The sequence below is a fragment of the Fundulus heteroclitus genome, chromosome 14 (genome assembly GCF_011125445.2).
Source record: "Fundulus heteroclitus isolate FHET01 chromosome 14, MU-UCD_Fhet_4.1, whole genome shotgun sequence".
Classification (NCBI taxonomy): domain Eukaryota; kingdom Metazoa; phylum Chordata; class Actinopteri; order Cyprinodontiformes; family Fundulidae; genus Fundulus; species Fundulus heteroclitus.
In genome coordinates, this window is record NC_046374.1 from 34,067,080 (window position 1) to 34,094,794 (window position 27,715).

Here is a 27,715-nt window from a genome sequence, read left to right on the forward strand (position 1 = left end):
TTCCGGGTCAGGAAGCATCTGTTTATTATGGGTCGTAAATGCATGAGTGATAAAATTCGCTGCTGAATGTCCCACGGCGTCGCCGCCGCCGCCTCGTGATCTCGGCTCACGCGGTCGGGCCGGCGGCCAATCAGCGCAGAGCATTTCATTATCATCTTACACGTCACAACATCGCTGGACAGTGAACGCAGCGCGGTACAGAAAGGCGGATGAGTTTCGTTTTTTGTCGCTTCTTATGGTTTAATCACGGCTGGTTAAAACGCAGCCTGGCTGTGAACGTGGAGGCGATGCGATGGCGGGCACCGGCCTGCAGCCAGGATGTCGCAGTTGGTCAGGAGGGACGCCATCTTAGTCGTCCAGGAAGAAATAGTTCCCACTCTTCTTCTGCTCCGTGTCCTGGAAGAGACATGAGAGGTAGACATGCTTTTATTTTCAGCGCCGCGTCTTTGCACAGCGTCGTCTGCGTAGAGCAGGGGTGTCAAACTCATTTTGGTTGAGGGGCCGCATTCAGCTTAATCTGATCTCAAGAGGGCCACACGAGTAAACTCATTGCAAGATTAAATAGAACTAATAAATGTGGACTTGTTGTTGATTTTTATATTAAATTTATTTCACTTTTACACAATATATTATGAATAACCTCAGCGTTTTTAAGAAAAGTATGTGCAATTTTAACAATAATTTTACTCAGTTAAACATTTACTTGTGCATTATGCATAAGAACTGATCACAGTGACTATACAATGTTAAAAAACATTTATTCACATTTTTTAGAACTTAAAAACACTGTCCTACATGACAAAATACATCAAACAGATAAAAATTAAGAAATGATTTAAATTTTTCCACACCTGAAGCTTAATCTGCTAATTAAAACACAGCGCCCCTCGTGGACAATATAGGAACTCCAGATTAAACGAAGTAAATGTTTTTTCAATAATTGTTTTATCATTCTCTTCCTTTTATCTCCTCTTTTTTTCACCTTTTCTTTTTTCTTCTTGTTCTTCCTTTCCTCTCCTACTTTCCCATTGGTGTGTCCTTATTATATGAGATATCCCCCGCATGAATCATAATAAAACTATTCACATTCATAAATCAAGCAGAGCACTATGGCAAAAGCAGTACTGCTCCACTTGTGAAAGTCAAATCTGATGAGCTCTTTTTGGCATTAAGACAACAATTCTTATTGCCACATTGCCAGACAGGACACTGGGAAAAAAATAAAAAAAATAATATATATCTTTTTTAATAATGATAATGCATTTAGCCACCGGGCCGGACTAAATTGTTCGGCGGGCCGGATCCGGCCCGCGGACCGTATGTTTGACACCCCTGGTGTAGAGGGAGAGTCGCTGTGACCGGCCGTACCTTGATGGAGTTGAGCTTGTTGATCCTCGGCCTGAAGTTGTTCGGGTCTCTCCTGAACGTGATCTCCAGCAGAGACAGGAAGCGGTTCATCCCGGCCAGCAGGCCTTGAGGCCTGAAGGCGAGAAATCGAAGTCTAAGACCACAACAAAAAGTGCCGAGCTCGACAGACTCTGGGGGGGGGCGGGGCTTACGTGTTAGCCGTGGTCTTCTTGGAGGGAACACCGTCGAACACGATGACTCTGTCGGCCAGGTACGTCGCCATGATGAAGTCGTGCTCCACCACAAACGCCGTCTTCTTGGCGTGAAGGATGTACCTGAAAAAAACTAAAAAGTTAGACAACAGCGCCCCCACAGGAGCGGAGGCGTATACAGAAACACTAGAAGAAAATATTTTCTATTCTCAGTGGTAAACTTTTAGTTTTCTAGAGATGCACCGATCCAGTTTTTTCTGATACCTGGGCGATACCCGATAACTGATCCAATGCTACTGTTGAATAAATGAACCGTGTAGCTTTGCTGTGAGTGAAGTTATCAGGCTTGAAATAAACATGGTGCTTATGGAGGTGCTTATTTAAGTTTGTGGTGTTCAATTTACGAACTTTATCAACCCCCTCACAACTTAAGCACTGCAGCTACTACATGTTGCAGTCGGACTTGTTGGTGTATCAAGTCTGAAATGTTTCCAAACAGCAGACTTGGCTCGGTCCGGCACTTTCTCCATGTTGCTCTGAGTTTGCTAAGCGCTAAAAGTGACTAGAACACGGTAACTATATTGCTGTGTATGATATTAATAATAAAAGAAAAGACCGGATCGGCATCAATCCTACGATATCTGATCCAGCTAATTAGTCAATATCGGAGCCGATATCTGCATCTCTAGTGTTTTCAGATTCTTCTCCTGGATATTAACCAGAAAATTGTGATTTTTCAACACTTTGATCAGTCAACAGGTCGTCACAGAATAAATTTCTACACACCTAGAAGGGAAATACTCGACTGTGAAGACTCCAAAATATTATGTGAGAGAAAAACACGGCAGGATGTTCAATATAAAACAAGGATATAAAAAGTAAAGGTCTTTCTGAAATAAAAGGCTGCAAGAGTTAGCATTTGACTTTTACAAAAATTATCAATAATGTTTTGGGCTGAAGCTACAGGGTGTGTCATTACTTTCTTGCTCCCAGGTTTTATAATTCATTTTGGGCTTATGGCAAATATTTTCACACCACCCAGGATTTAAATATGGAGACGGTAAAAAACAAACAATCAACAGACAAATAAATGGACGGATGGATCTTCTCAGTCAGCAAGAACGGGAATAAAGCTGGCAGATTTTTTCTTACGTTTAAAAAAAAACGTGGAATGTTTTCAAGAAAACTGTTCATCTTATTTCATTTACAAAATAAAGATCACACTAAAAACTGGCTCAGGATACCAAACAATTATCAATCAGAGCTCCTAAACTTCAATTTATTAAAGTTTGGGTTTTTTGTGCCACATATTAAATATAAAATCGCTGTTCTTCATTCTTAATCATTCCTAGTGGATCAGGGTTTGTAAAAGCAGCTAAAATTATTTTAACTACAACTTCTCAATAAAAGTGTCCAGGATGTAACATTAATTAATAACATTCAGTTTGTTCTCTTAGGGCTGGGAAAACGGGATCTGGGTCGTGTAAGAATAGAGAAGACGAGTGTTGGCGTGGCACCTCTTGATGACCCTGGCGGCCATCAACCTCTGCTCAGAGTCCAGGTACGCAGACGGCTCGTCGATCAGGTAGACGTCGGCCGGTTTACCCAGACACAGCGTGAGAGCGACTCTCTGCAGCTCTCCACCGGACAGGTTCTGGACCTGGAGGAGGGAAGAGAGGCGAGTTAATCACGGCATCCCGTTACGTCTCCTACAGCCGGCACGCCACCACCTGCTACTTCTATACCAGTTATTCTATATTCTGTGAACGTGTTTTTTTACTTTTAACGTGTGAAGACACAATTTCTTATTTACACATCAAGAACTAACAAAAAAAAAAAAATGATGTTTTGCCTCCCTAACTTAAGTTTAGTGGATACCAAGTCCTAAATCAGTATTACAGTAAAGGTAACAAAGTTACTGCCTTGTTTTTGGTTAGATTTGGTCCCAGGCAGAATTTCTACAGGACAGACCTTTATGCTGCTGTTAAAATTAATCTATGATATAGATAATTATTTATATCCTGAAGCAGGAATAATTTTACTGCTTTGTTTCTAAAAGGATTTGACTCAAATAAGCCAAAATCTACAACATAGCCACAGTTAGCTCCTGCTAGCTTTGGCGCTAGGCTAACATTAGCACTAGCATGTACACTCTTGTTGATCAGTTCGGGTTTTATTATATTCCACGATGGTTGGAGTTAATTATGTGTGGACAGAAGCATATAATGTTGTTCTGATGCTTTAGAAATGGACCGTTTCCGTTTAAAGCTCATCAAATTTTAACGCCCGGTGTTTCAGCTGCTCTCTGTGCAGCTCAGCCAGAGGAAATGGGGAAAAAACAAACAAACAAAAAAAAAAAAAACCCCACTTAAAACCTATTTTTTAGAGATACCCGAGCCATTTTCTCAACATGCTGTATTTTTCGGACTGTAAGTCACACTTTTGTTCAGTTTGGCTGATCCTGCGACAGGCATTTTCAGAATATTACTTTTACAATTATGGTTAAAAATTTCACAGCAACTATTCTTCATTCAAAATTTTTTTAAACAAAACTCCAGAGACTTATAAAACCAACTGGGCTCACACATTTAAACTTACTTTAATAAATTTGTCACAAATAAAAACCTAAACTCAAACTGGCGTAATATTTCTTTTGTATGATGTTGGACCAAAAACCCTTAAAATGCATCAACAAAAGGCCAAAGTAAAGATGGCGGCGTCGGTACAGTAAAGCCACGATGAGAACACTGAAGGTGGTTCTACTGGATGTATTCAGTCTTTATTCGGCTTTCCAAGATGGACGCCATCAGCTCACACGTCTGAGACGAGAAACTGTCCAGCTTTTCAGGCTTTACTGAGAAACGATGCGTATAAATGTCTGTCCTGTTAGACTGACTAAAACTGCTGTAAGCGACGGGGAAACATGGCAAACTGAGCTTCTAGAAACACTGAAACCACTTTCTGTTTATTTAGTCAGAGTTTTGCCTGGTGGAAGATTGATTATTACATGTCGGACTAGTTCTGTCTGAAATAAAAGGTGAATAATCTAAAATTAAAGCCCGTCATTGGTGGTAAATATTTAGCAGATCCATCCAGATTGATTCCATCGGGTCCAGTCTCTAGATACATTTTCTCCCTCTAATCGGATGAAATCGCTCCTTAAAACTGCGTTCTTCAATTATGCATTACGTGTTGTCATTTCTGCTTTAACTTTCTGTTCTCTCTCTTTTCTCTTCATAGTAGGTACACCTGGTCTGGCGTTCTGTAAACTGTGACATCATCCAGAGAAGACGGCTCACCCGCTACTTCCATCTAATGTAGAACAGATTACTAGATCAATGTGTGCTTCTGTGCTTTTTTGTCTCTCTTGTTGTGTCTCTGCTCTGTCTTCTGTAACCCCAGTCGGTCGAGGCAGATGACCGTTCATACTGAGCCCGGTTCTGCTGGAGGTTTTTCTTCCCGTTAATGGGGAGTTTTCCTCTCCACTGTCGCTTCATGCTTGCTCAGTATGAGGGATTGCTGCAAAGACATCAACAATGCAGACGACTCTCCCTGTGGCTCTACGGTTCCCCAGGAGTGAATGCTGCTTGTCGGGACTTTGATGCAATCAACTGGTTTCCTTATATAGGACATTTTTGACCAATCTGTATCTGATTGAATTTGACTTTGTAAAGTGCCTTGAGATGACATGTTTCATGAATTGGTGCTATATAAATAAAATTGAATTGAAAACTGTCTGCCATGTTTTTTTTTATTTGACGCGTTAGGAGGCAGCGGTGCCGGGCGGTTCTTACATCCTGGTCGATGATGCTCTCAATCTGCATCGGCTTCATGACGTCGGTGATGAACTGCGGGTGCGTGTAGGCGTCTCTGATCTTCTCGTGGAGCAGAGCTCTGACGCTGCCCTGCAGACAAAAATAAAGACATTCATTTAGGAAATAATGTTTCAAAAGCTCGTCCAGTGCTCAATTACGCGCGGACCTAGCTGAGTTCCTGACCTTAAACTTGGGGCTGATGGTCTGAGGTTTGTAGCTGACGTTCAGGATGGGAATTTCACCTGAAAAGGCAGACGGCAGGTCAAACCTTTGGTTCAGTAAAGCTACCACTCATGAGAGAGAAACTCACCTCCTCCGTCGGGTCTGAGTCCCCCAGCCAGCATCCGGATGAAGGTGGTCTTCCCTGTGCCTGTACGAAACACGTATTTCAGACTGCTGCTCTGCCAGGACCTGGTTCAGGACTGGAAACAGGACCAGCGGCTTACCGTTCTCTCCCAGCATCACCATGATCTCAGAGTCTGTGAACTCTCCGCCTTTGATGTCCAGACTGAACTCGCCCATCGTCTTCCCCATGTCTGGGTACTGAAAACCAGCACAAATAGGCCTCCTGTTAATCGCTTCCTGTTACCTGTATCTGCTGAGTAACTCGACGGGCGAAAAGATCAAAGTTCTTAATGAGAGAAAATAAAAGGTGGTTAAAAAAAAAAAACAACAGGAGAAAAAACCCAAATTACAGCCGTTCAGACCTATTTTGTCTGAATTGGGGGCTCGTCCGGGATATGCACTACAGTCTTTACAGGAAAATTGCACTTTAAAAACACAGTGACAGAAATCTGTATAAATCTAAGTGAATACAGACCTGGTAGTGCCGGAGACGCTTCACTTCCTCCTCGTTTGCCGTTTCGGCCACTTTGAAGACCAGCGAGGTTTCCCGAAACCTGAGATTCTCCGTGGGAACGTAACCGTCCAGGAAGATGTTGATACCTGGTAGATTAAATGTTGGGGGTTAGAAGACAGGGAATAGGCTTTAGTACCATGGACCTCTATATCAATTAAAAAGCAAAACACATTATGAGCAGGACATATAAAGGGCTTGCCATAAGGTCTCTGTGGGGCTGATATAGACCCAACAGCTGTTATCCACTAGGGGGGAAAAACACAAAAATGTTTTACCTCTTTAAGCTGCTGATTGAAAACAAGCAGGTCAGCCTCCTATCAATGATTATTGCATTAATTTGGTATGGAGTGCTTCAGATAAAGGCTAAATCTGCTCTTTCTAGCCTTGCTTTGAACAAAAATCATACAGTAGTTAATGAGAGCAGCATTTCTGTCACTTACTGCAAGTAGGGCTGTACAATTTAGCCAAAAATCTACATTTTTATATATTTCAATCATAATTGTGATTTAATTTAAACTTTTCTCTGTATTAAGCACAAGTCCAATCCAACTTTATTTATAAAACACACACAGACAAAAGTATTATACAAAAAGGACAAATATAAACAGAATGAAATTCAGTAATATTGAAAAAAAAAAACACTGGCAAATAAAATCAACAAACACCAACATCCTCGAGTATTAAAAAGTGAAAAGATGAGTCTGCAAAAGAGATTGCAGGATGGGGCAAGGCCATTTAAAGACTTAAAAACAAATAAAAGAGTTTTAAAATGAATCTAAAATTAACAGTCAACCAGTGAAGTGAGCTTAACATGGTTAAATGTTTCAGCTATTAGTCGTGCAGCAGCACTTTGCACCGTTAAAGATCCACATGCACCAAAATAAAGAGCGTCACAGTAATCCAGCTGAGTGGTCACACATACTTTATTTAGGCCAAAAAAGCTGGACTTCACAACATCTGGCTATCGAAAGTAAGACGATTATCTAGTTTAAAACCCAAGTTTGTGGCCACTAGCTTTATAAAACGACCAAGATAGTCCAGGCCACCAAAAAAAATCATCTCCTTTGTCTATTTTTAACTAAAACTTAAAAAGTTAAGATATTTCAGAAGAGATCTGACGGAGGCTGTGTTTCGCCTCAGTGGCACGTAGATCTGGAAATGTTTATAATCAGAATATTATTATTCAAGAGAACAGCTTTTTATTGAGTTGGACGTCAATCCTTGTTGAACATAAAGTGAAACCACCAAACAAGTCAATGTATTAAACACTTTGACCGCTACTTAATGCTGTGGAGACATTCCTGGAAGTTTCTGGGAAAAAGTATGATTGTATAAACTCTAAAACAAATAATAAAATTACATTATCTCACTGCTGCAGCTCTCTTCCCTTGCATGTGGAGAAAACCCACTTTAAACACATTAATGACACCTAAATGACGCGTCTGATCCATCAATTGTTATGTAGCCAAGAATTACAGAGCTCTGCGATTTGGAAATTGCATTTTTTAATTTGCGATTATATTGTAAATTAGCTCTGGACAATAATTCAATAACGATATATATTGATCGATAGACGCATATCGATAATAAAAAAAAGGGTCAATAAAAAGTTCAACAGAATAACTCCATTCCCTCCTTTTGCATTATAGCCAATCATGTAGGTTAATATGACATCCTCCCAACCAATCACAACGCAGACCCAGGAACAAAGCTCCTTCCCCTTCAAAGAGTTCAGAGAGCACATGTTCTTTTTTTTCTTTTTTTAAAAACTTGTAGTTCTGGTAAAAAGTTGGTTCAATAAAGGGTTGAGTTTGAATTCAGTGTTTGTGTGTCTGAATCTAAAAATAGGTTGCTAAGCAACAGCATAAAATGGCCAGGGCTGCACTTCAGATATAGGTTTTGAATTTGTTGATGATTATAGATATTGATCAATATGATTCCTATTTTATTGATATACTTTGTTTCTATATCGTCCAGCAGCTCTACTTTTTGTCCGTTGTTACGTAGACAAGCGATTACAGACCTCAGCGATTTGGAAATCGCGTCTTTTAAATTGTGATTATATCGTAAAAGCGATTAATTGTGCAGCGACGTGTATTTCCCCCCCCCCGACGGTTCTGATTTAACAGGGAGTCTGAGTTTCACCTTCTCGGACGCTGAAGGGCATGGTGACGACTCCGTAGGCGCTGGGGACGCCGTAAAGGCAGCAGATGAAGTCCGACAGGTAGTCCAGCACGCTCAGGTCGTGCTCCACCACGATGATGTACCTGCAACCAGCGACACAGGTGAGCCGCTGCGTCTGACAGCAGCCGGCGAACGCGGGCCGGGCGCTCACCTGTCGGGGGTGATGAGCGAGCGGATGGTGATGGCGGCCTTCAGCCGCTGCTTGACGTCCAGGTAGCTGGACGGCTCGTCGAACATGAAGCTGCGGCGGAGGAGGAGGAGAAGCGAACAGACGCGTCAGACTCTGGCATCGGCTCTGAAGTACGGCCAAAAAAAAAAAAAAAACAGGCGGGACTCACATGTCGGCCCTCTGGATGCAGACCACCGCGCAGGCGAACCTCTGCAGCTCCCCTCCGGACAGATCCTCCACGTTTCTCTCCCGCAGGTGACTCAGATCTGCCCGCACACAGCATGGGGGGTTAGAGGAAAAGCCACCGGCTGAGCCTGGCTTCTAAAAGACGCGTTTCTACCTAGCTGGTTGCAGATGATGTCCTGCGTGTCTGTGTCGTCTTTCCGGCTCAGGATGGCCCCTACTGACCCCTGCAGGCGGAGAAGAGCAATTACAGCGGGCGGCGTGGGGGACACCTGACGCAGGTACGTGGACGGAGACCACCGACCTTGACGGTTTTGGGGATCTGGTCGACGTACTGCGGCTTGACGATGGCCCTCAGGTCGTCCTCCAGGATTTTGGTGAAGTAGTTCTGCAGCTCAGAGCCCCTGAAGTAGGTCAGGATCTCCTGCCAGTCTGGAGGGTTCTGACACGCAGACAAAATACATTAAAAAACAGAAAAAAAGACACAAAACTAAAAGTAAAACAAAACTACCGTATTATTTGGACTATAAGTTGCTCTTAAAATCCTTAAATCTCCTCATAAATTAATGGTGCGCCTTATATCTGATCACCGATGTGATTACTGACTGATTTTATGTGGTACAATAAGCTCTAAAATCATTAAAATTTGTAAGTATGACTTTGGTTAGCAACAATTGATATTAGCAGCATTACGGTACACTGTGTCACTACCTGATAGGACCCCTGAGCTGTCTACCAGACTGCCTGACTGTAATGTCTAAACTAGAAGTGCATTCATGTAAGGCAGCCTGACAACAATAAACCTAGTAAGTTAATTAAATATAAAAGTTTAAGTTTATTTTGGCCTTATGTTGGGAACAGAGCAGCGCAGCTACTCTGTTCTCTTGACAGAGACAGATAGAGAGCTGTGGACGTGAAGGCACTGTAAAAAGGGAACTAAAAGTAAGTAAAATATTCTTAAAATTTATATTTTTTTCCTTGATTTGAGCAGCTAAATAAGACTATATGCCAATGGAATGAGTATTTTTACCCCTAAAATAAGATAATTAGACACCCTGCACTTGAAATAAGATGAATTGTTCTTATTTAAGAGCAAAAATCTCATTCTGTTGGTAAATAGTCTGATTTAGCTGCTCAAATCGAGGACAAATACACATGTTTCAAGAACATTTTACTTACTTTTAGTTCCTTTTTTGCAGTGCGGAGTGACATTACAGTTGGGAAGAATATTTAGTGGGTCTTATAATCCGTAAAATACGGTCAATAAAAGTTTTTTTTACAACTTCAGGTAAAAACTGTAAACAGCCTAAAAGCTGCAGATAAAAACCAGGTAGTTACTGATTAAAACTTCTAAATTTATACATATAAATCTGTTAAAGTGTTTCTAATCTGAGCTGTATCTTTAGCACTGCAAAAACAGAACTAACAATAAGAAAATTCTTCTTGAAATGAAAGTATTTTTCCTTCATTTGAGCAGGTAAATAGGACTATTTGCCAATGGAATAAGATTTTTGCACTTAAAATAGGAACAATTCATCTCCATAATCTTATTACAAGTGCGGTATGTCCATTTAGCTTATTTTAGGGGTAAAAATACTAATTCCATTGGCAAATAATCTTATTTACCTGCTCAAATCGACAGCAAATACATTAATTTCAAGAGAATTCTACTTATTTTCAGTTCTCTTTTTGCAGTGAGGGTTTTTTAAAATATCAGCAGGTTTGGTGCCTGAACTTAAAGAAGTCTAGAGCCAAATAAACCAAGCAGCTAATGTCCTGATGATACAGCGTTAAAGTTTAGATCAGAAAACTAAAGCTGGACATGACAGCCTGGAGCTCCTCAGCCTGTCAGCATCCCTGCTAAGTCTCACATCAAACTTTCCCAGGTTGGGCTTCTGTTTCCCGGCCAGGATCTTCAGAGCCGTGGACTTGCCGATCCCGTTGGTCCCCACCAGCCCCAGCACCTCGCCGGGTCTGGGGATGGGCAGCCTGCAGACAGGAGGAGAGCAAAACTACCCTCAGTGTCGCTGCGTCACGCTGGTCCTGAAGGGAGGAAGACCAGAGGAACCTCAGAGGAACCTCAGAGGAACCTCAGAGGAACGCTGAGGACGTTCTGCTGCTTCTGGTCCATGTTCCTTCAAGAACTGATGGATTCTAACCTCCACAGGAACGTTTGACCTGAATATAAACCACGGCTACGTCTGGACGGAGGAAGGAAAGACAGAAGGGAGGACGGGACACGAGCAAAGAAGATGGAACTGCAGAAGGAAGGAACAGAGGGAAGGAAGGAAACAAGGAAGGAAGGACAGGAAATGAGGAAACCTTTTTTGTCCACAAGAAAAGGTGGACAGAGGACAGAAGGACACTAAATGAACAGAGGAAAGGACAGAAGGACACTAAGTAAATGGAGGAAAGGACAGAAGGACACTAAATTAACAGAGGAAAGGAGAGAAGGACACAAGGAAAGGTGGACAAAGGGACAAAGGAGAGGTGCATACTAAATAAACAAAGTAAAGGACAGAAGGACACTAAGTAAGCAGAGGAAAGGACAGAAGGACACAAGAAAAGGTGGACAAAGGACAGAAGGACACTCAGAGGAAAGGACTGAAGGACACTAAGTAAATGGAGGAAAGGACAGAAGGACATGAGTGAAGGTGGACAAAGGAGGGAAGGACACTAAGTAAACAGAGGAAAGGACAGATGAACACTAAATAAACAGAGGAAAGGACTGAAGGACACTAAGTAAACGGAGGAAAGGACAGAAGGACACTAAATAAACAGAGGAAAGGACAGAAGGACACTAAGTAAACAGAGAAAAGGAGAGGAGGACACCAAGTAAATGGAGGAAAGGACAGAAGGACACTAAGTAAACGGAGGAAAGGACAGAAGGACACTAAATAAACAGAGGAAAGGACTGAAGGACACTAAGTAAACGGAGGAAAGGACAGAAGGACACTAAATAAACAGAGGAAAGGACTGAAGGACACTAAGTAAACGGAGGAAAGGACAGAAGGACACTAAATAAACAGAGGAAAGGACAGAAGGACACTAAGTAAACAGAGAAAAGGAGAGGAGGACACCAAGTAAATGGAGGAAAGGACAGAAGGACACAGGGAAGGCAGCCTGTGGACAGATCAGGAACGTGTGGGACAGATCAGGGACGTGTGGGACAGATGAGGGACGTGTGGGACAGATCAGGGACGTGTGTGGACAGATCAGGGACGTGTGGGACAGATGAGGGACATGTGGGACAGATCAGGGACATGTGGGACAGATCAGGGACGTGTGGGACATTGTCTCCGCCCTTCAAGGGACCCATGAGCCTGACCCCGGCGCTGCGGTTAGAAGACGCTGACCTGTGCAGCTTGAAGGAGTTGGCGCAGTATCTGTGGGTGGTCTCCTTCTCCAGGTTGCTGGGGAGGTTGACGATGGACAGCGCCCCGAACGGACATTTCTAGGAGGACAGGGAGGAGGACAGGGAGGAGGTGAGAGACGGAGCGTAGGGAGCGTAGGGAGCGTGACGAGCGTCCGTCCCACCGGTGGAGGCGTTACCTTGATGCAGATGCCGCAGCCTATGCACAGAGACTCAGAGATCCACACGATCTTACTCTGGGGAGTCACCTCGATGCACAGCTTACCTGTGGACACACACAGTCAGCCAGCGTCCCCCGTCCCCCCCCTCAGTGGGACGGACACTCACCCATGCGGACCACCGGGCAGCTCTTCTTGCACTCCTGCCTGCATTTCTTAGGCTTGCACTTGTCGTGGTTGACGATGGCGATCCTGGTGTTCTTGTCCGCCATGACGGGGACGGAGGGACGGACGCTGTGGAGCTGCAGGACGGGACGGAAAGGACAGAGGAGTCATCACACCTGTGACCTCTGACCTTTACAGAAACAGAAAAACTACCGCCAACACGTCCGCAGAGAAAGAGTGCAGCCTAAATCTCAGTAGATCTCAGTAGTCATGAGATCTACTGACTCCTGATAGGAGGAGATAAAATCTAACCTGGACAGAAAAGACTTTTTAAATAAATGTAGAAATAAAGACGCAGCGAAAAAACTGCAGCGCTGTACTCAGAAGTCCCGTTTGGACCCGACTTTAGAGAATGAAACCAACAGGAACATGAAGTCTGAAGCGCCTGAGTCTCTCCTGTACAGCAGCTTGACATCATGGCCGCTTTCTGAGTTTCTGAGTACCGTGTTTGTCAGAATATAAGTCGCATCGGTCAAAAAAGGCGGCATAAAGAGGAAAAAACACAACATATAAGTCTCATTTATTCAGACAGAGTAAGAGTAAAAACTGACATTTAATCTGGTAAACCAACTTATTAAATCACACAGCTGCACCTACAACAGGCTGAATATTATAAAACAGACCTGGGAGGATGAATGGAGTAAATTAGTAACTCCAACCAGCAGGTTTTATCCAGAGCATTTCAGAGTAATGACCCGCTACGCTGAAAATTACACCTAAATTAGACCGTAAGCGTAATGGTGCTACGTGCTAGCAGTACGACATGGAATTTTCAGATCTACATAAAGCTGACGTACATCAGAGAAGCTGTAAACCGTGCAGAGCTGTTAGCTAGCACTAGCTGCTGTTAGCTTCACAGACATCAGAGCTGTTAGCTAGCGCTAGCTGCTGTTAGCTTCACGGACATCAGAGCTGTTAGCTAGCGCTAGCTGCTGTTAGCTTCACAGACATCAGAGCTGTTAGCTAGCGCTAGCTGCTGTTAGCTTCACGGACATCAGAGCTGTTAGCTAGCGCTAGCTGCTGTTAGCTTCACAGACATCAGAGCTGTTAGCTAGCGCTAGCTGCTGTTAGCCTCACAGACATCAGAGCTGTTAGCTAGCGCTAGCTGCTGTTAGCTTCACAGACATCAGAGCTGTTAGCTAGCGCTAGCTGCTGTTAGCTTCACAGACGGCCCAATAACAGGTTCTGTTGCGTTCTGGTTCCTTTAAGCTGCATCACACAACGCTCTGCTGCGTGAATGCAGACTGAAACAATGAAACAAGAAACACGTGTTCAGTCTTTGTTGTCTATAAGTTAATGTTTTAATTCATTACTAAGTGGTACAGAATAGTTTTCACAAGCCTAGATCGCCCTCTTGTGGCTACAGACGGTAACGTTTACTCCTTGGTTCATCCTGGTTAATATGAATTACCATTTAAATTTGATACTGAAGTCACACCTGACTGAATATAAGTCACAGGATCGTGCTACTTGTAATACAAAGAATACGATAATTATGTATTCTGGGCCGCTGTCGTCCTCTCCATAAATTTCATCATGGTAACAGATAATAGCAACAAAACTTCTTGATTCTCACTGCAAAAATAGAACTAAAAATAAGAAAAATCTTCTTGAAATGAGAGTATTTTTCCTTGATTTGAGCAGGTAAATAAGATTAATTGCCAATGGAATAAGATTTTTGCACTTAAAATAGGGACAATTCATCTCCATCATCTTATTTCAAGTGCTGTATATCTAATTATCTTATTTTAGGGGTAGAAATACTCATTTCATTGGCAAATACTCTTATTTACCTGCTCAAATCAAGGGCAGATACATTCATTTGAAGAAAATTCTACTTATTTTTAGTTCTCTTTTTGCAGTGCTTGTGTATTTAGATCTCTGTCAGTGGTTCTGGTTGTTTTAGCTGCCTGACATCCTGGTTTTAAAGTCTGGGAAACTCATTTTGTTTCCCCCGTCGCCTCCTTCCTATGAGGAGGTGATCAGGGAGAAAACGCAGGAGCAGGTTCTCCTCCGTCCTGCTTCATCCTCTCCTCCAGTCTACAGGACAACCATCTTGTGGTTATGGACAGTAATGTTTACTCCCTGTTTCATATTGGTCTGTATAATTTATCATTTTAATTTGATATTTAAGTCACAGGATCGACCAAACTAGGGCTGAACGATTTTGGAAAATAATCTAATTGCGATTTTTTTCTTAATATTGTGATTTAATGTGATTTTTTTCCAGTTTAATTGATCATGTCTTTTTAAACATATACAAACAACAAATCATTTTATTTCCTCGCTGTGCAGATTAGTTGCTAAAAGAGCCCCAGCATCCAAACTCAGAGCAGAAATGATTGCGTTCTGCCTACAATGTATTTCAACCAAAATTGCAATTTTGACTTTTCTCTGCATTAAACCACAAGCAACAAAAATGGCTTCTAAATAAAGATGTTTGTAAACAAAGACTATTTAAAACAAGAACTTTTAATGTTTCTATTAATCAGAATATTATTCAAGAGAACAGCTTTTAATTGATTTGGACATCAATCCTTGTTGAACATAAAGTGCAACCAACAAGCAAGTCTATGTATTAAACTGATTGACCTCTACTTAATGCTTTGTATGATTATATAAACTCTAAAACAAGTAATACAATTAGATTATCTCACTGCTGCAACTGTCTTTCCTTCCATGTGGAGGCAAACCCACTTTAAACATTTTACCAACACCTAAAGGACGCGTTCTGATTCCCTAATTGTTACATAGCCAAAAATTGCAGACTCTGCGATTTGGAAATTGCGTTTTTTTAAATCGCGATTATATTGAAAATGCGATTAATTGTTCAGCCCTAGACCAAACTATGAAAAAATGTGATTTATAATCCAAAAAATACGGTATTTCCCCTTTTTTTCTGGTTCTCAGTCTGATTCTTTCTCCCACTCCGGCCCATTATTCTGGTATTTACGGTAAGTAGCACAAACGTCTCACCACATGTGTTTCATTTGGTGCCTTGATAAATATTTTCATGTTTTCTAGGGTCTTAAGATTTGTGAAAAAGCAACAGCAGCTGCCGGGTCCCCGCCCGTCTCCGTCTGAGCTGTGGCTGCAGGATAATCAGCCAGATGAGCCGCGTTTTAAACCTTCGTCTCAGTTCTCAGACCAGAGCTGCCTCTGTAGGCTGGGAGCAGGTTACTCTGACATTACGGTCACATTATTATCTGTGGCTCAGGCTGACAGCCCCGCCTGGACCCCAGACAAGATCATCTGGAGCGGCCCCGCCCGCCCCAGCATTCTGTAGCTGGTAGACAAATTATTCAGATTTATCCTTTAAACACAGAAGCCAACAGCGCTACGGATAAACAGCCGACTAAATGCATTGTTATAGGTGATAATCTGAAGAAAACTGGACATTTCCCCCAAATTAATAACTAAATATGTATTTATGCATACTTTTAACGTCACAATTTATCACTCAAAGTACAGAATTTTTCTGACTATACGTCGCACTTTTTTTCATAGTTTGACTGATACTGCGACTTATAGTCAGGTTAAACAATATAGAAAAATGCATATTGATAAAATAGAAATATTGATCAATATCGATGATTATCAACAAATTCTAAACATAGATTTTAAGTGCTGCTCTGGGCATTTTATGCTGTTGCTTAGCGACCTATCTTTAGATAAAGACAGAAACACTGAATCCGAACTCAACTCTCTATTCAACTTTTTACCAAAACTGCAAGTTTTTAAAAAAAGAAAAAAAGAACATGTGCTCTCTGAAGGGGGCGGGGCTTGATCCCTGGGTCTGCGTTGTGATTGGTTGGGAAGATGTAATGATTAAAATTAACCTGCATGATAGGCTAGAATGCATAAGGAAGGAAAACTGTTATTCTATTGAACTTTTTATTGACCCCTTCATCGATAAAATCTATGGATCAATATATATCATTACTGAATTATCATCCAGCCCTACCTTTTTCATAGTTTGGTCGATCCTGCGACTTATATTTCAATTTTAAATGATAATTCATATAAACCAGTATGAACCAAGGAGTAAACATTACCGTCTATAACCACCAGAGGGCGCTCTAGGCTTGAGAAAACTATCCTACTGCTGTACCACTTAAAAATTAATTGAACCATTAACTTATAGACAACAAAGACTAAACACATGTTTGTATGTTGTTCAGTCTGCGTTCACTTAGCTGTAATGTATATTGATATACATCATATATCAAAAATTTAATTTTGCCTTTATTGAATAAAGTTATATTGCGATATATTACTGACATCACTGAACTATAGACCACCTCTAATTAGTGGTGGGTAATAGATTTAAATTCACGAAAGAAAAAAAACTGTTTATATTATTTCTGGGCAGTAAATTAGTGAATTAAGGGGGGAAAAAAACAGGAAAATTAGCTCCTATAAGCATATGCAGCTGACAGCTTTAATGTGGTTACTGCTGGTGCATTGATCTCATTAGGCTGAATCCTTCAGAATTTCACCTGCAGCTGCTTTAATTCAGACCCTGACAGACAGGAATGTGATTTAAAGGCCTGATCAGGATCAGCTCCCAAGCGTGGAGGAGCCACTGTGACACCCGAGCCTAAAAACTGCCCGACTGACGCCTGATTTAAGAAGGAAAAGTATTTAAAATGCGCTTTTCTGCCGTGGCTGCGTCTGTTTTAACCGGTGGTGAAACTATTAGCATGATGCACCCACATCCAGCTAACCCACGGGCGACGTGTCTACACGAAACGTGACGGGCGGTGGCGAGCGGCTCGATCCATTCATTCCAAACCGAATCACACGCCGGACTCACTAACCGACCCACGCGTGTCACAAAACACGGAGACAACGCGCTGCTAAGCACGCAAAAAGCCATTAGTCGTTGATAAAATGGGGATTTTTGATAAATAAACCGCGGTTCAGGCTAACATCCTCTCGTCGGTGGGAATATTAGGACATTTCTGGCTCCCCCTGAACCCCAAATGAACGTTCGGGCGACAACTACGCTTCCTGTTAACCAATAAGCTCGAACACGCGCACTTTGGTGCATAATCGTTCAATTTAAATCCTGAAATAGAGGCTGAAACGCGTCATATGGGCAGGTAGCAGGGAATGCTAAATGTTAGCAGTTAGCTGCAGGCCCGCGCCGTGTCAGCTGCTCATTTCTATAGCAACAGACGCCAAAAAGCGAATAAAATCCCGCGTGTCAGGTGGGAAAACTTACCCTCTTCGGCTCCCTTAGTCCGTCTTGGGTGAAAATAAAGTAGAACTCGCGTTCAGAAACAAATATTTACGAGTAAAACGTGTTTTTTTCCCCCCTTCCAGCAACGTGTTTCACCTGAAGCCGGCTAGAAAGATGGCGGGAGTGACGTACATCTTCCCGCGACACGGCGCCGGTGTGACGTTGTCAACGAGCGACACGGAGCGGGAGCAAGGAAACTGCAGAAAAGTGGCAGCTCGTTAGGTGTTTCTTATACGTTTTTAGCCTTAAACTATGATCTGATGTATTCACGGTGTCTTTGGAGGATCGACTGAAAGCTTGTTGTGAGTTCGGCCTCCAGAAGTTTATGATTAACTGTGTATTTTGTGACTTTAAAGTAGTTTGTTGTGTGAAGACGTTAGCTAAAAGCAGCTAGCTGTGGCGTTTCCAAAATGTAACTTGTTGTTTCTGTCGGGATAAGAGGCTCGGAGTTAGGTCTGTGGCACGCCGAATTTTTCATACGGTCCAGATTAACGTATTATAGTCTCTATAAAGAACATTTTAAGGTGTTTACATCAGTTCAGGAGTAAATAAGTCTAAAACGTGCAAGGGTTCTGCGTTGCTGCTTAACGTTGTGGGGCTATATTTAGCTAAATATCAGTTTTCAGCGGATAAACCCGAGGATTTATACCTCTGCATGGTTACAGGATGGCCACCCCGAGCAAGACCCCACCGGGAGCCGACCCGAAGCAGCTTGAGCGGACCGGGACGGTCCGGGAGATCGGCTCCCAGGCGGTCTGGTCCCTGTCCTCCTGTAAGCCGGGTAAGAACCAGTGTCCAAACTTTACGGCTTTTGGCCCAAAATTGTTCACTAGAAAGCGCTTGAGGGCCAAAAAATGAATACAAAATAAATAATATAACCAAAAATATGGTTATGCCCAACAAAGTATGATCATTTTAAGAAAATGTAATAACTGGATGTAGCTGGATTTTTTTGTGTGTGAAGGAAAACCTTTTAATTGGAGCTAATCTATTATAGACAAGTGAAAATGTTTAATTGAATGTTTGGTACAACACAAAACATTTGCCTTTTAATAAGCACACTTTTTTACGTTCGCTTTAATTTCATAGCAAATAGGGCGACTTTTACTCAAATGCAAAATCTGATTGGAATTCATTTAATAAAATAGGCCAAATTTTTATTGAAATTCAGTTGGAGGGCCACACAAAATCAGCAGAGGGGCCACGCTTTGGACACCCCTGCTCTAGAACCACTAAATGTGGCGGTGGTGGTTTGTAAAGGCGCTTCCTGTGCGCAGGTTTTGGCGTGGATCAGCTGAGGGACGACAACCTGGAGACCTACTGGCAGTCAGACGGATCCCAGCCTCACCTGGTCAACATCCAGTTCAGGTACCTGTCAAAGAGAAAGTAGCTGGTTCGCCTTCAGTCTGCATGTCGAAAAGATCAACCTAGATTGAGACAGCAAGCAAGAACCTTTTGGAGTCAGGTTTATTTTTTTTAGTTCTGGCTGTAAAAATCCAGAGCGCTCACACCGGTTCCCCTAAAACAAAGGTGACAGATTAAAGGGCCTAAAATGTTAAACTGCTGTTAGAAATCACTGAATTTACGCCGCCACATGTCAAAGTTAATACTTTATGATCAGCGTTTTACTCTGTACTGATGTTTTTTAGATTCAATTTTTGTTTTTACAGAAGTCATCATCATAAAATTAATTATTGGTGATATTGTCCCTTTTTTATAGATCACTATTGAGCTATTATTTCTTTCAGTAACTGAACAGAGAGTACCTTAAGAGTACTCCCATCTTTTTTCACATTGAAACTTTCATGATCCTAAAAATACGGTACTAAGAAAAAGATGCGCACAGCATGATGATGGCTCCATGTTTACCGAGGGAACGGTTCAGGCTCAGGTGTGATGGTGGCTTTACTTCACATAAGTTTTAGCAGACCAGTGTTTGTAACATAAACTCCCGGAAAAAAATGTGGAATTGGGTGTTTTTTATGTGACAAAATGTGGAATAAAGTTCCAGGGAAACTATAGTTTTATGGTCACACGGTGTTACTCTGTGGATAATTAGGATTTGATCTTAAAGAAAGCTTAAAGGACAAAATATTTAGCAGAAATAAACCATGTGGAGGTTTGTTTTTATCCAATCTGTTCGGGAGAAGCTCTACGGTCTTAGGCTGGTTATAATTTTAAAGGCCTTCTCTCAAGCAGAAAATTACCTTGTTTGACCAGTAATTCAGAAATGTCAGAGCAGAGTCCTGTAGCTTTAGCGGCTCGTGTTAAGCTCCAGGCTTCTGTGTAAGTCGCTGAGCGTTTTGGCCTGATTGTCTGCAGGAGGAGGACGACGGTGAAGATGTTGTGCATCTACGCCGACTATAAATCCGACGAGAGTTACACTCCGAGCAAGATCTCCGTCCGAGTGGGCAACAATTTCCACAACCTCCAGGAGATCAGGGTAAGGCTGTGATTGGTCTGCGCGTGGCGCCCAGGCTGCCGCGCCTCTGATTCTGTGACCTTTGTCTCAGCAGCAGCTGGAGATGGTGGAGCCCAGCGGCTGGATTCACATCTCCCTCTTAAACCAGGTAAAGGGGAACGGCTTCTGTTCTTACCTGTCGGATCTCTGGTTTTAGTGTTTGATGAAAGCACGAAGAGGTGGAAGAACTACCGCATTGTTCAGACTATAAGTCACAGTTTTTTTTTCCATAGTTTGGCCGATCCTGCGTCTTATATTCAGGTGCAACTTGTATATCAATTTTAAAAGTTAAATCCTACTGACCATGAACCAAGGAGTAAACATTACCGTCTATAGCCACAGGGGGACGCTCTAGGCTTGTGAAAACTATCCTGCTGCTCATTAAAAATGAATTGAAACATTAACTTATAGACAACAAAGACTGAACACGTTTCTATGTTTTGCTGTGTCAGTCTGCATTAATCTAGCAGAGCGTTGTGTGGTGCAGCTATAATAATAATAATAATAATAATAATAATAATAATAATAATAATAATAATAATAATAATAATAATAATAATAATAACTAGAACTGCAAGCAGTTATTAACGGGTTCCAAGCCCACGCACCGCCCCCTTTGAGCATGTTCCTGGACTTTAGCGTTCAACACCTCCTGACCACTGTCGGTCCGGGTCTGACAGACCACCTCTGATGTCATCACCCTCAGCACGGGCTCCCCTCAGGGCTGCATCCGGAGCCCCTTGCTGTTTACTCTGATGACACACGACTGCACCCCCAGGTTCACCCCCAATCACATCATGAAGTTCGCAGATGACACAAACTCATCAACAGCTCAGCTGTGGAGATGGTTAGCAGCACCAAGTTCCTGGGGGTGCACATCACGGTCAATCTCACCTGGTCTGTGAACACCACGTCACTGGTGAAGAGGGCACAGAAGCGCTTGTACTTCCTGCAGAGGATGAGGAGAGCCCACCTGTCCCCGCACATTCTCACAACCTTCTACAGAAGTACCATCGAGAACATTCTGACCAGCGTACCATAGAGAGCATTCTGACCAGCTGTCTCTCTGTGTGGTGTCGAGGCGGCAGCACCTCCGACTGGTGGAAAACAACGGTTGTCAAGCTTCTGAAGTTTGCGCACGACACCACTCTCATGGGATTTATCTCTGATGGTGACGAGTCCACCTACAGATGGGAGGGTGACCATCTGGTGACCTGGTGCAGGGAGAACAACTTAGAGCTCAACGCTGTAAAAATAGTGGAGATGGTTGTGGACTTCAGGATGAACTCAGCCCCAGCTACCCCAACACCCTCTGTAACTATATATAATATATTTCAGTCATCAGTCAAGTCAAATTATGTTGCGAGTTCAGTTGTTTTTTTCTTTTCTTTGTTCAGTGGTTCATGTTGTTACCACTGGCAAGTTCACGTCAGTAAGAAAAATGGAGTTTGTCAATGGAGGTTCAGTTCTGCTTGGGGCACAGGCTCGCCATGTCCTTTCAGAGAGAATCCATGGAATCTGATCCAGTAGTCTGATCCAGCTTTTTGATCAGCAACAACAAAAAAACCTAGCCTGCACACGATAATACTATTATTGCATTCAGCTAAATAAACTCACTTTATCAATTTTTACAGCATGGTTTTTTCTTCATTCCTCACATTAACATTGTGATGTTTTACATGCACTTTAAATTTTTTTCCCAACTCAAAACACCGGAATCATCTTTAACCCATGTAAAACAAAAATATAAAATCCTTTTTAATTATGAAACTATGACCTGCAATTTAACAAATTACGGCATATGTTTTTTTAATCCTCTTCCAAGTCTTTGTAAATCATGAGATGAAATACAGTTATCACCTTACCAAAGAGCATGAAATCCTTCTACATCCAATACTCTCCATCATCATCCATTGTATGGACCAAACCCAGCGCTGAACACAGAAATGTCGGACTGGATCAAATACTGCGTGTGTGATGTGTTCAAGTACCTCGCTCAACGTAAGAATTTACACATGTACAGCCTCAAGCTATTTAACTAAGATGTAAATGAGGTTTAAAATGTCTAATGTTTAGTTTGATATTAATGAACAGTCATAATTTTAATTTACATGAAGTATGTTTGAACTAGAAGAATTAACAGTGGGATGTTGATAAACTGACTGTATATTTGTATTGTAGTGCTTAACCATAGATTTACTTCTGAGTCAGTTAGCTTGCAGTTGAATTCATGATCTAGAGACAGGAAGATGCATTCACGGAATGGAAGTCAGCGCAGTTAACGTGGGATTGCGCAATCCCAGGGGAGGCCAAGATCGCTGGCTTGGTGGCGCTTCACTATCAAGCGCCACCAAGGATTTACGTTAAAAATAGTGAAAAGTCTTCGATTTTAAAGAGAATATGATAAAAAAATAAGGAAATTAGATTAAAAAAACAACTATTATTACAAATGACTGCGTGAATCACAATATATATTATGTTATCATTATTCTATATTTTCTTTATTTCCATGATTGCCTCCACTGAATGCATGTAACTGCTATCTATAACTATAACCCATAAACTCTGCACAACATTCGCATATTTGCTCATTTTGCATCATTGCATCTCCAACTAGCATTACAAATCCTGTCGAAGTCTCAGTTTCTAAATGCATTCTCGCACAAATGCCCTTTGCACAATCAATCCAGTACATACAAATGGTTTTAAAAATACTTACCTGTACACTGTGACTTTCTCATGCATTGTTTACACTTCAATTGTTTACTTTTAAATCACTGCTGCACCTTATACTGTAATTTAAATTGACTGTAATTTACAAGCTGTATTCTTGCACAAATTGCCCTCTGCACAATCAATTCTGCATATACAAATGTTTTTTAAAAATACACACCTGTACACTGTGACTTCTCCTGATTTGTTTGCATTTCAATTGTTTACTTCAAATCACTGCTGCACCTTATACTGTAATTTATTTTACTGCAATTTACAAGCTGTATGCAACGGAATTTCATTCTGTATGCACTCTGTGCATACAAAATGACAAATAAAGTTTTCATATTCTCTTTAAGTGTATCTATCCATATTACATTATAGCGTTACTTTTTAAATAAGTCTGATCCATATCTGAACTATGGATCGTTGCATATGTTCTTGCCATTACTTCTACTTTTTCTTCATTTGTTAATGCTGTTCCTTCTTCATGTTTTAGAACTGGATATGTTCTCTCTGGTCTATTTCCCTTCATTTTCTTAATCATTCCCCATACCTCAGCTATAGAAGTTGTTCTGCCTATTGAATCACAAAAATCTCTCCATTTTGTCTTCTTTGCCTTCTAAATAACTTTCCTTGCTTCTGCTTGATCTTTTTTATATTCAATTAAATTTTTTAAATTATGTGTTCTTCTCAAAACTCTAAAAGCTATCCTCCCATTTCAAGTCTCTGCTCCGCTTAGAAAAAACACAGGATGTGACGTCACTTCCGGTGATGTGCCCAAATATGGGCATAATGGCCGCTCTGTTCACAGTTCTGCATGGCAGAGCTCCTATATGATGAGAGCTTTGAACTGATCACAAACTTCAAAAATTTGTTAAAAATCAACGGTTTGCTCTAAAATTCTGAAAATATTCATGGATCTCAAAGAGTGCTTTATCTAACTATGTGATTTTTTAAACGCCCATTAAAAAGAGCGTTTCAAAGAAAAAAAATATTAGCCTTTATAGTCTTGCAAGTGTGAATTTCAAAGTCTTTGAAATAGTTCAAAATCGGCTGGATTTTTACCAAACTGAAGTAAACATTTAGTCTGAATGTGCTTTACAAATAGTGGCCATTTTTATTGGGATTGAACAATATTTGTGGAAAATACATTGATTTCTCCATTTTACAAACTTTTAAAAAATCAGAGTGTGCAACTTTGAAAAACCTCAATACATGCAGTGAGAGAATTGTTACACCTTATTCATGGAATACATCCTGAAAATCTGAGATCGTTACACCACAAAATTGATTTTTAGTAATTTTTTGAAGTTTTATAGGTTTTTTTCACACTTTTGGAAATAGGCCCCGCCCACTTGTTTCAATCATTACCATATTTAAGACTTTAGTTAAGGGCTATTACTGGAAGGGGATGAAAAAGGTTTTGTAAAAATCCGATAAGCCATTCTTGCGCAGTAGATTTCTTGACATCACAGCGCCCCCTAGTGATGGACGATCCTCAAACGCGGGTCACATGTGCAAAATCTTATTTGGACTATGTGTTATGAAGGACATGTCAAAATCTGTTATAGTTTTAGAATAATCAGCAATTACATTTAGAGCTAGCTAGCTAACCATCACTTATTTTAGCGTTACTTTTCGAAAAAGTCAAAATTAAAAAATCCGCCATGATAACTTTTTTTATTTGTCCATTATATGGTTATATATGGAGTTTTGTGCGGATTGCACAAAATATGTAGGAGGAGTTTAACAAGAAAGGTTTAACCTTTGTAGCCATGTAGCGCGAAAACTAGCTGGGAAACGAAGGGTGTGCCAATTCCCTTTATTTTGCAGAATCATCCAATAAACAAAGTGCCATCAAGTTTTTGAGTGTAGGACCAGTAGTTTGGTGGTTATAGGCCAAAACGCATTGTCCTTTGTTATAGCGCCCCCTAGTTGTTGAGGGGTCTGAATTTCTGGGTTTGAGTAGGGGCGCACGTTCTGAACTTAGATACCTGATCCAATTGATTCGTTACAAATCCACGTGGGCTCCACAACGCGTTTTAATTCCGTAATAATAATAATAATAATAATAAATAATTTAAAAACACTAGAAAAACAATAGGGTTCTCTGCTCACAGAGCAGACGAACGGCATAGCCGTTCGCCTGCGCTGCGGGCTTGGAACCCTAATAAATAGAACTTTATTGATCTCACAATGGAGAAATTCACTTCTGCATCTTAACCCATCCCTTTGGGGAGCAGTGGGCTACCACTGTGGGGCGCCTGGGGTGCAATCTGTGGTTAAGGGTCTTGCTCAGGGACCCAAAGTGCAGGCAGTGGGGATTGAACCAGGTACTTGCAACATTCTCAGAGAGCAAGCGCACTGCTTGATGTCCAGGTGCGGTACAACTTGGCTGATTCACATGAGTTTTATGTTGCTTTGTAACATCCGTGTCGTACTGTTAGCTTAGCATGTAGCTACGCTCACGGTCTGATTTAGACGTAATTAGACCGAAATGCTCTGAGAACTTTCCCGGTTGGAGTTGGTGGCTTTGTTATACTAATTTAGCCGATTCAACCTCCCAGGTATGTTTTCAATTCAATTTTAGTTATGTAGCGCCAAATCATGATACACGTCATCTCCAGGCTCTTTCCAAAGTCAGATTCCATCAGATCCTCCAGGTTGGTGAGAAAGTTTCCTCTCTAAGGAAACCCAGCAGGTTGCATCAAGTCTCTCCAAGCAGCATTCACTCCTCCTGAAAGAGCGTAGAGCCACAGTGGACAGTCGTCTGCATTGTTGATGGCTTTGCAGCAATCCCTCATACTGAGCATGCATGAAGCGACAGTGGAGAGGAAAACTCCCCTTTAACAGGGAGGAGAACCTCCAGCAGAACCAGAACCAGGCTCAGTGTGAACGCTCATCTGCCTCGACCCACTGGGGCTTAGAGAAGACAGAGCAGAGACACAGAAAGCACAGAAGCTCACATTGATCCAGGAGTACTTTCTATGTTAGAGAAGACAGAGCAGAGACACAGAAAGCACAGAAGCTCACACTGATCCAGGAGTACTTTCTATGTTAGAGAAGACAGAGCAGAGACACAGAAAGCACAGAAGCTCACATCGACCCAGGAGTACTTTCTATGTTAGATGGTAATAGAGGATGATCTGCCTCCCCTGGATGATGTCACAGCTGACAGAATGCCAGACCAGGTGTACCTTCTGTGAAAAGAAAAAAGACTGTATTTTACATTTTAATAAACGTATGTAATCAATCGCAGAGGCGTAGTTCCAGATTTCCCCACCAGGTGGGGGTGTTGTTTTAAAGACGGTGGTCCTAAAGCAGCGGCGTTGGTTCAATCCTGTGTTTCTTCCAGCGGACCAACGAGCCGATCAGCACCTTCATGATCCAGATCGCGGTGCTCGCCAACCACCAGAACGGCAGAGACACGCACATGCGGCAGATCAAGGTGTACACGCCCGTGGAGGAGAGCTCCATCGGCAAGTTCCCGCGCTGCACCACGGTGGACCTGATGATGTACCGCACCATCAGGTGACCCCTGGGGGGGCGGATCTGGAAGGTTTGGGAGGCGGGAGGAGAGTTGATGGAGGCCGAGCTGCTTTAACCAGGGAGTCAAACTGGGTTTGGAGCCAAAGTGCCAACGGTTCTTCTGGGTTAGATTTTTTTTTTTTTTTTTTTAACTGTGAAATAAATGATTGTAAACTAAAATGTGACTCTTGATTTATGAGTGAAACAGAAATATCAGGTCTCTGGGGGGAAATCAGCAGATAATCGCATCGGTTCTATCCCAAGAAGCCACAGAACTGCTCCATGAGACAAACTCTGACCCAGTGGCCTCCAGAAATGTTTCATAGGGGGGTCAGATGGGGGCACACTAAAACTAAAAGCCATAATTTCAGGATTTTATTCTACTGTTGCATTAAACCTGCCTGTAGAAAACATGGCATGAAAACTGATATTTATTTAAAAGGGGACAGATAGGGCATTGGGGCTTGCTCTACAGCCGATCTTGCGACCTGACGTCACAAACTGGGAGGAGGCAGTACTGTTCTTCACCAAGATGGCGGCCCCCATAAACGGACCTTCAAATCAAAATTACTCTTAATTAAAAAAGCTTATAATTTATTGAACAGTAGGTAATAATTTTATATTTAAAGTACTTTCAGCAGTTTGAATTCTGATTTTGACCGGACTTCTCCTTTAAAGACGTAAGTACCGTAAACACCCACTAATATCTTTTGGTTTATTGTTTGATTTTAAATGTTACTAATGATCTAATGTGCGTAGACCAGGGGTCTGAAACCTGTGACTCTGGAGCCACAAGAGGCTCCTAATAACTTTGGCTACAAATTATATTTTTATGATGGTATTTAAATTTAATAATGATAATAAATGCAGGTATTACCAGTTTTGTTCCCATGGAATAATTGCTTTTAATTTTCAAGACAGAAGGATGCTAAAAGCACCAGTAATATTTAATTTTAAATCATCATTAAGTTGGAAACTGATTATTTTTACATCATTATCTACAAATATCAACATCCCAGCCATCTTTTTTTTTATTAAACCTGAAAAGGGACATAAAAGGGCGTTTCTTTGACAATGACAACATATTCCCTACAATAACTTATAAATTGTCTTTTTTCAAAAGGTCATGCTATATTGGTGACTCTGAACCAGTTTAATTCAGCTGGTCTGAAGGTAAAGGTTGCAGGCCCCTGACATAGACCAATAACGGTACAGTTAACATTTTGAGCTCAACAACAATT

General features: G+C 41.6%; 2 protein-coding genes across 3 annotated transcripts; one reads left to right on the forward strand and one right to left on the reverse strand.

The window, feature by feature from the left end:
• On the reverse strand, positions 1-17,888 carry abce1 (ATP-binding cassette, sub-family E (OABP), member 1). Its single transcript, XM_036146734.1, has 19 exons — positions 17,753-17,888; positions 12,470-12,602; positions 12,322-12,407; positions 12,126-12,223; positions 10,641-10,758; positions 9,074-9,211; positions 8,927-8,996; positions 8,756-8,852; positions 8,569-8,658; positions 8,379-8,500; positions 6,195-6,319; positions 5,821-5,917; positions 5,685-5,744; positions 5,558-5,616; positions 5,354-5,464; positions 3,077-3,219; positions 1,560-1,682; positions 1,369-1,480; positions 1-396 (listed from the first exon to the last, which is right to left on the reverse strand). Exons 2-19 carry the CDS (start codon positions 12,570-12,572, stop codon positions 349-351), a joined length of 1,800 nt encoding a protein of 599 aa, XP_036002627.1. The 5' UTR covers positions 12,573-12,602; positions 17,753-17,888; the 3' UTR covers positions 1-348.
• On the forward strand, positions 17,074-26,636 carry anapc10 (anaphase promoting complex subunit 10). 2 transcript variants are annotated; one of them, XM_036146735.1, is made up of 6 exons: positions 17,074-17,165; positions 18,436-18,551; positions 19,048-19,138; positions 20,093-20,213; positions 20,287-20,340; positions 26,302-26,636. In XM_036146735.1, exons 2-6 carry the CDS (start codon positions 18,437-18,439, stop codon positions 26,479-26,481), a joined length of 561 nt encoding a protein of 186 aa, XP_036002628.1. In that variant the 5' UTR covers positions 17,074-17,165; position 18,436; the 3' UTR covers positions 26,482-26,636. The 2 variants fall into 2 exon arrangements, with proteins under 2 accessions (XP_036002628.1, XP_021168814.1); XM_021313139.2 differs by lacking the exon at positions 17,074-17,165 and adding an exon at positions 17,917-18,072 and having other exon boundaries at positions 26,302-26,635.
• The last annotated feature ends 1,079 nt before the right edge of the window (positions 26,637-27,715 follow it).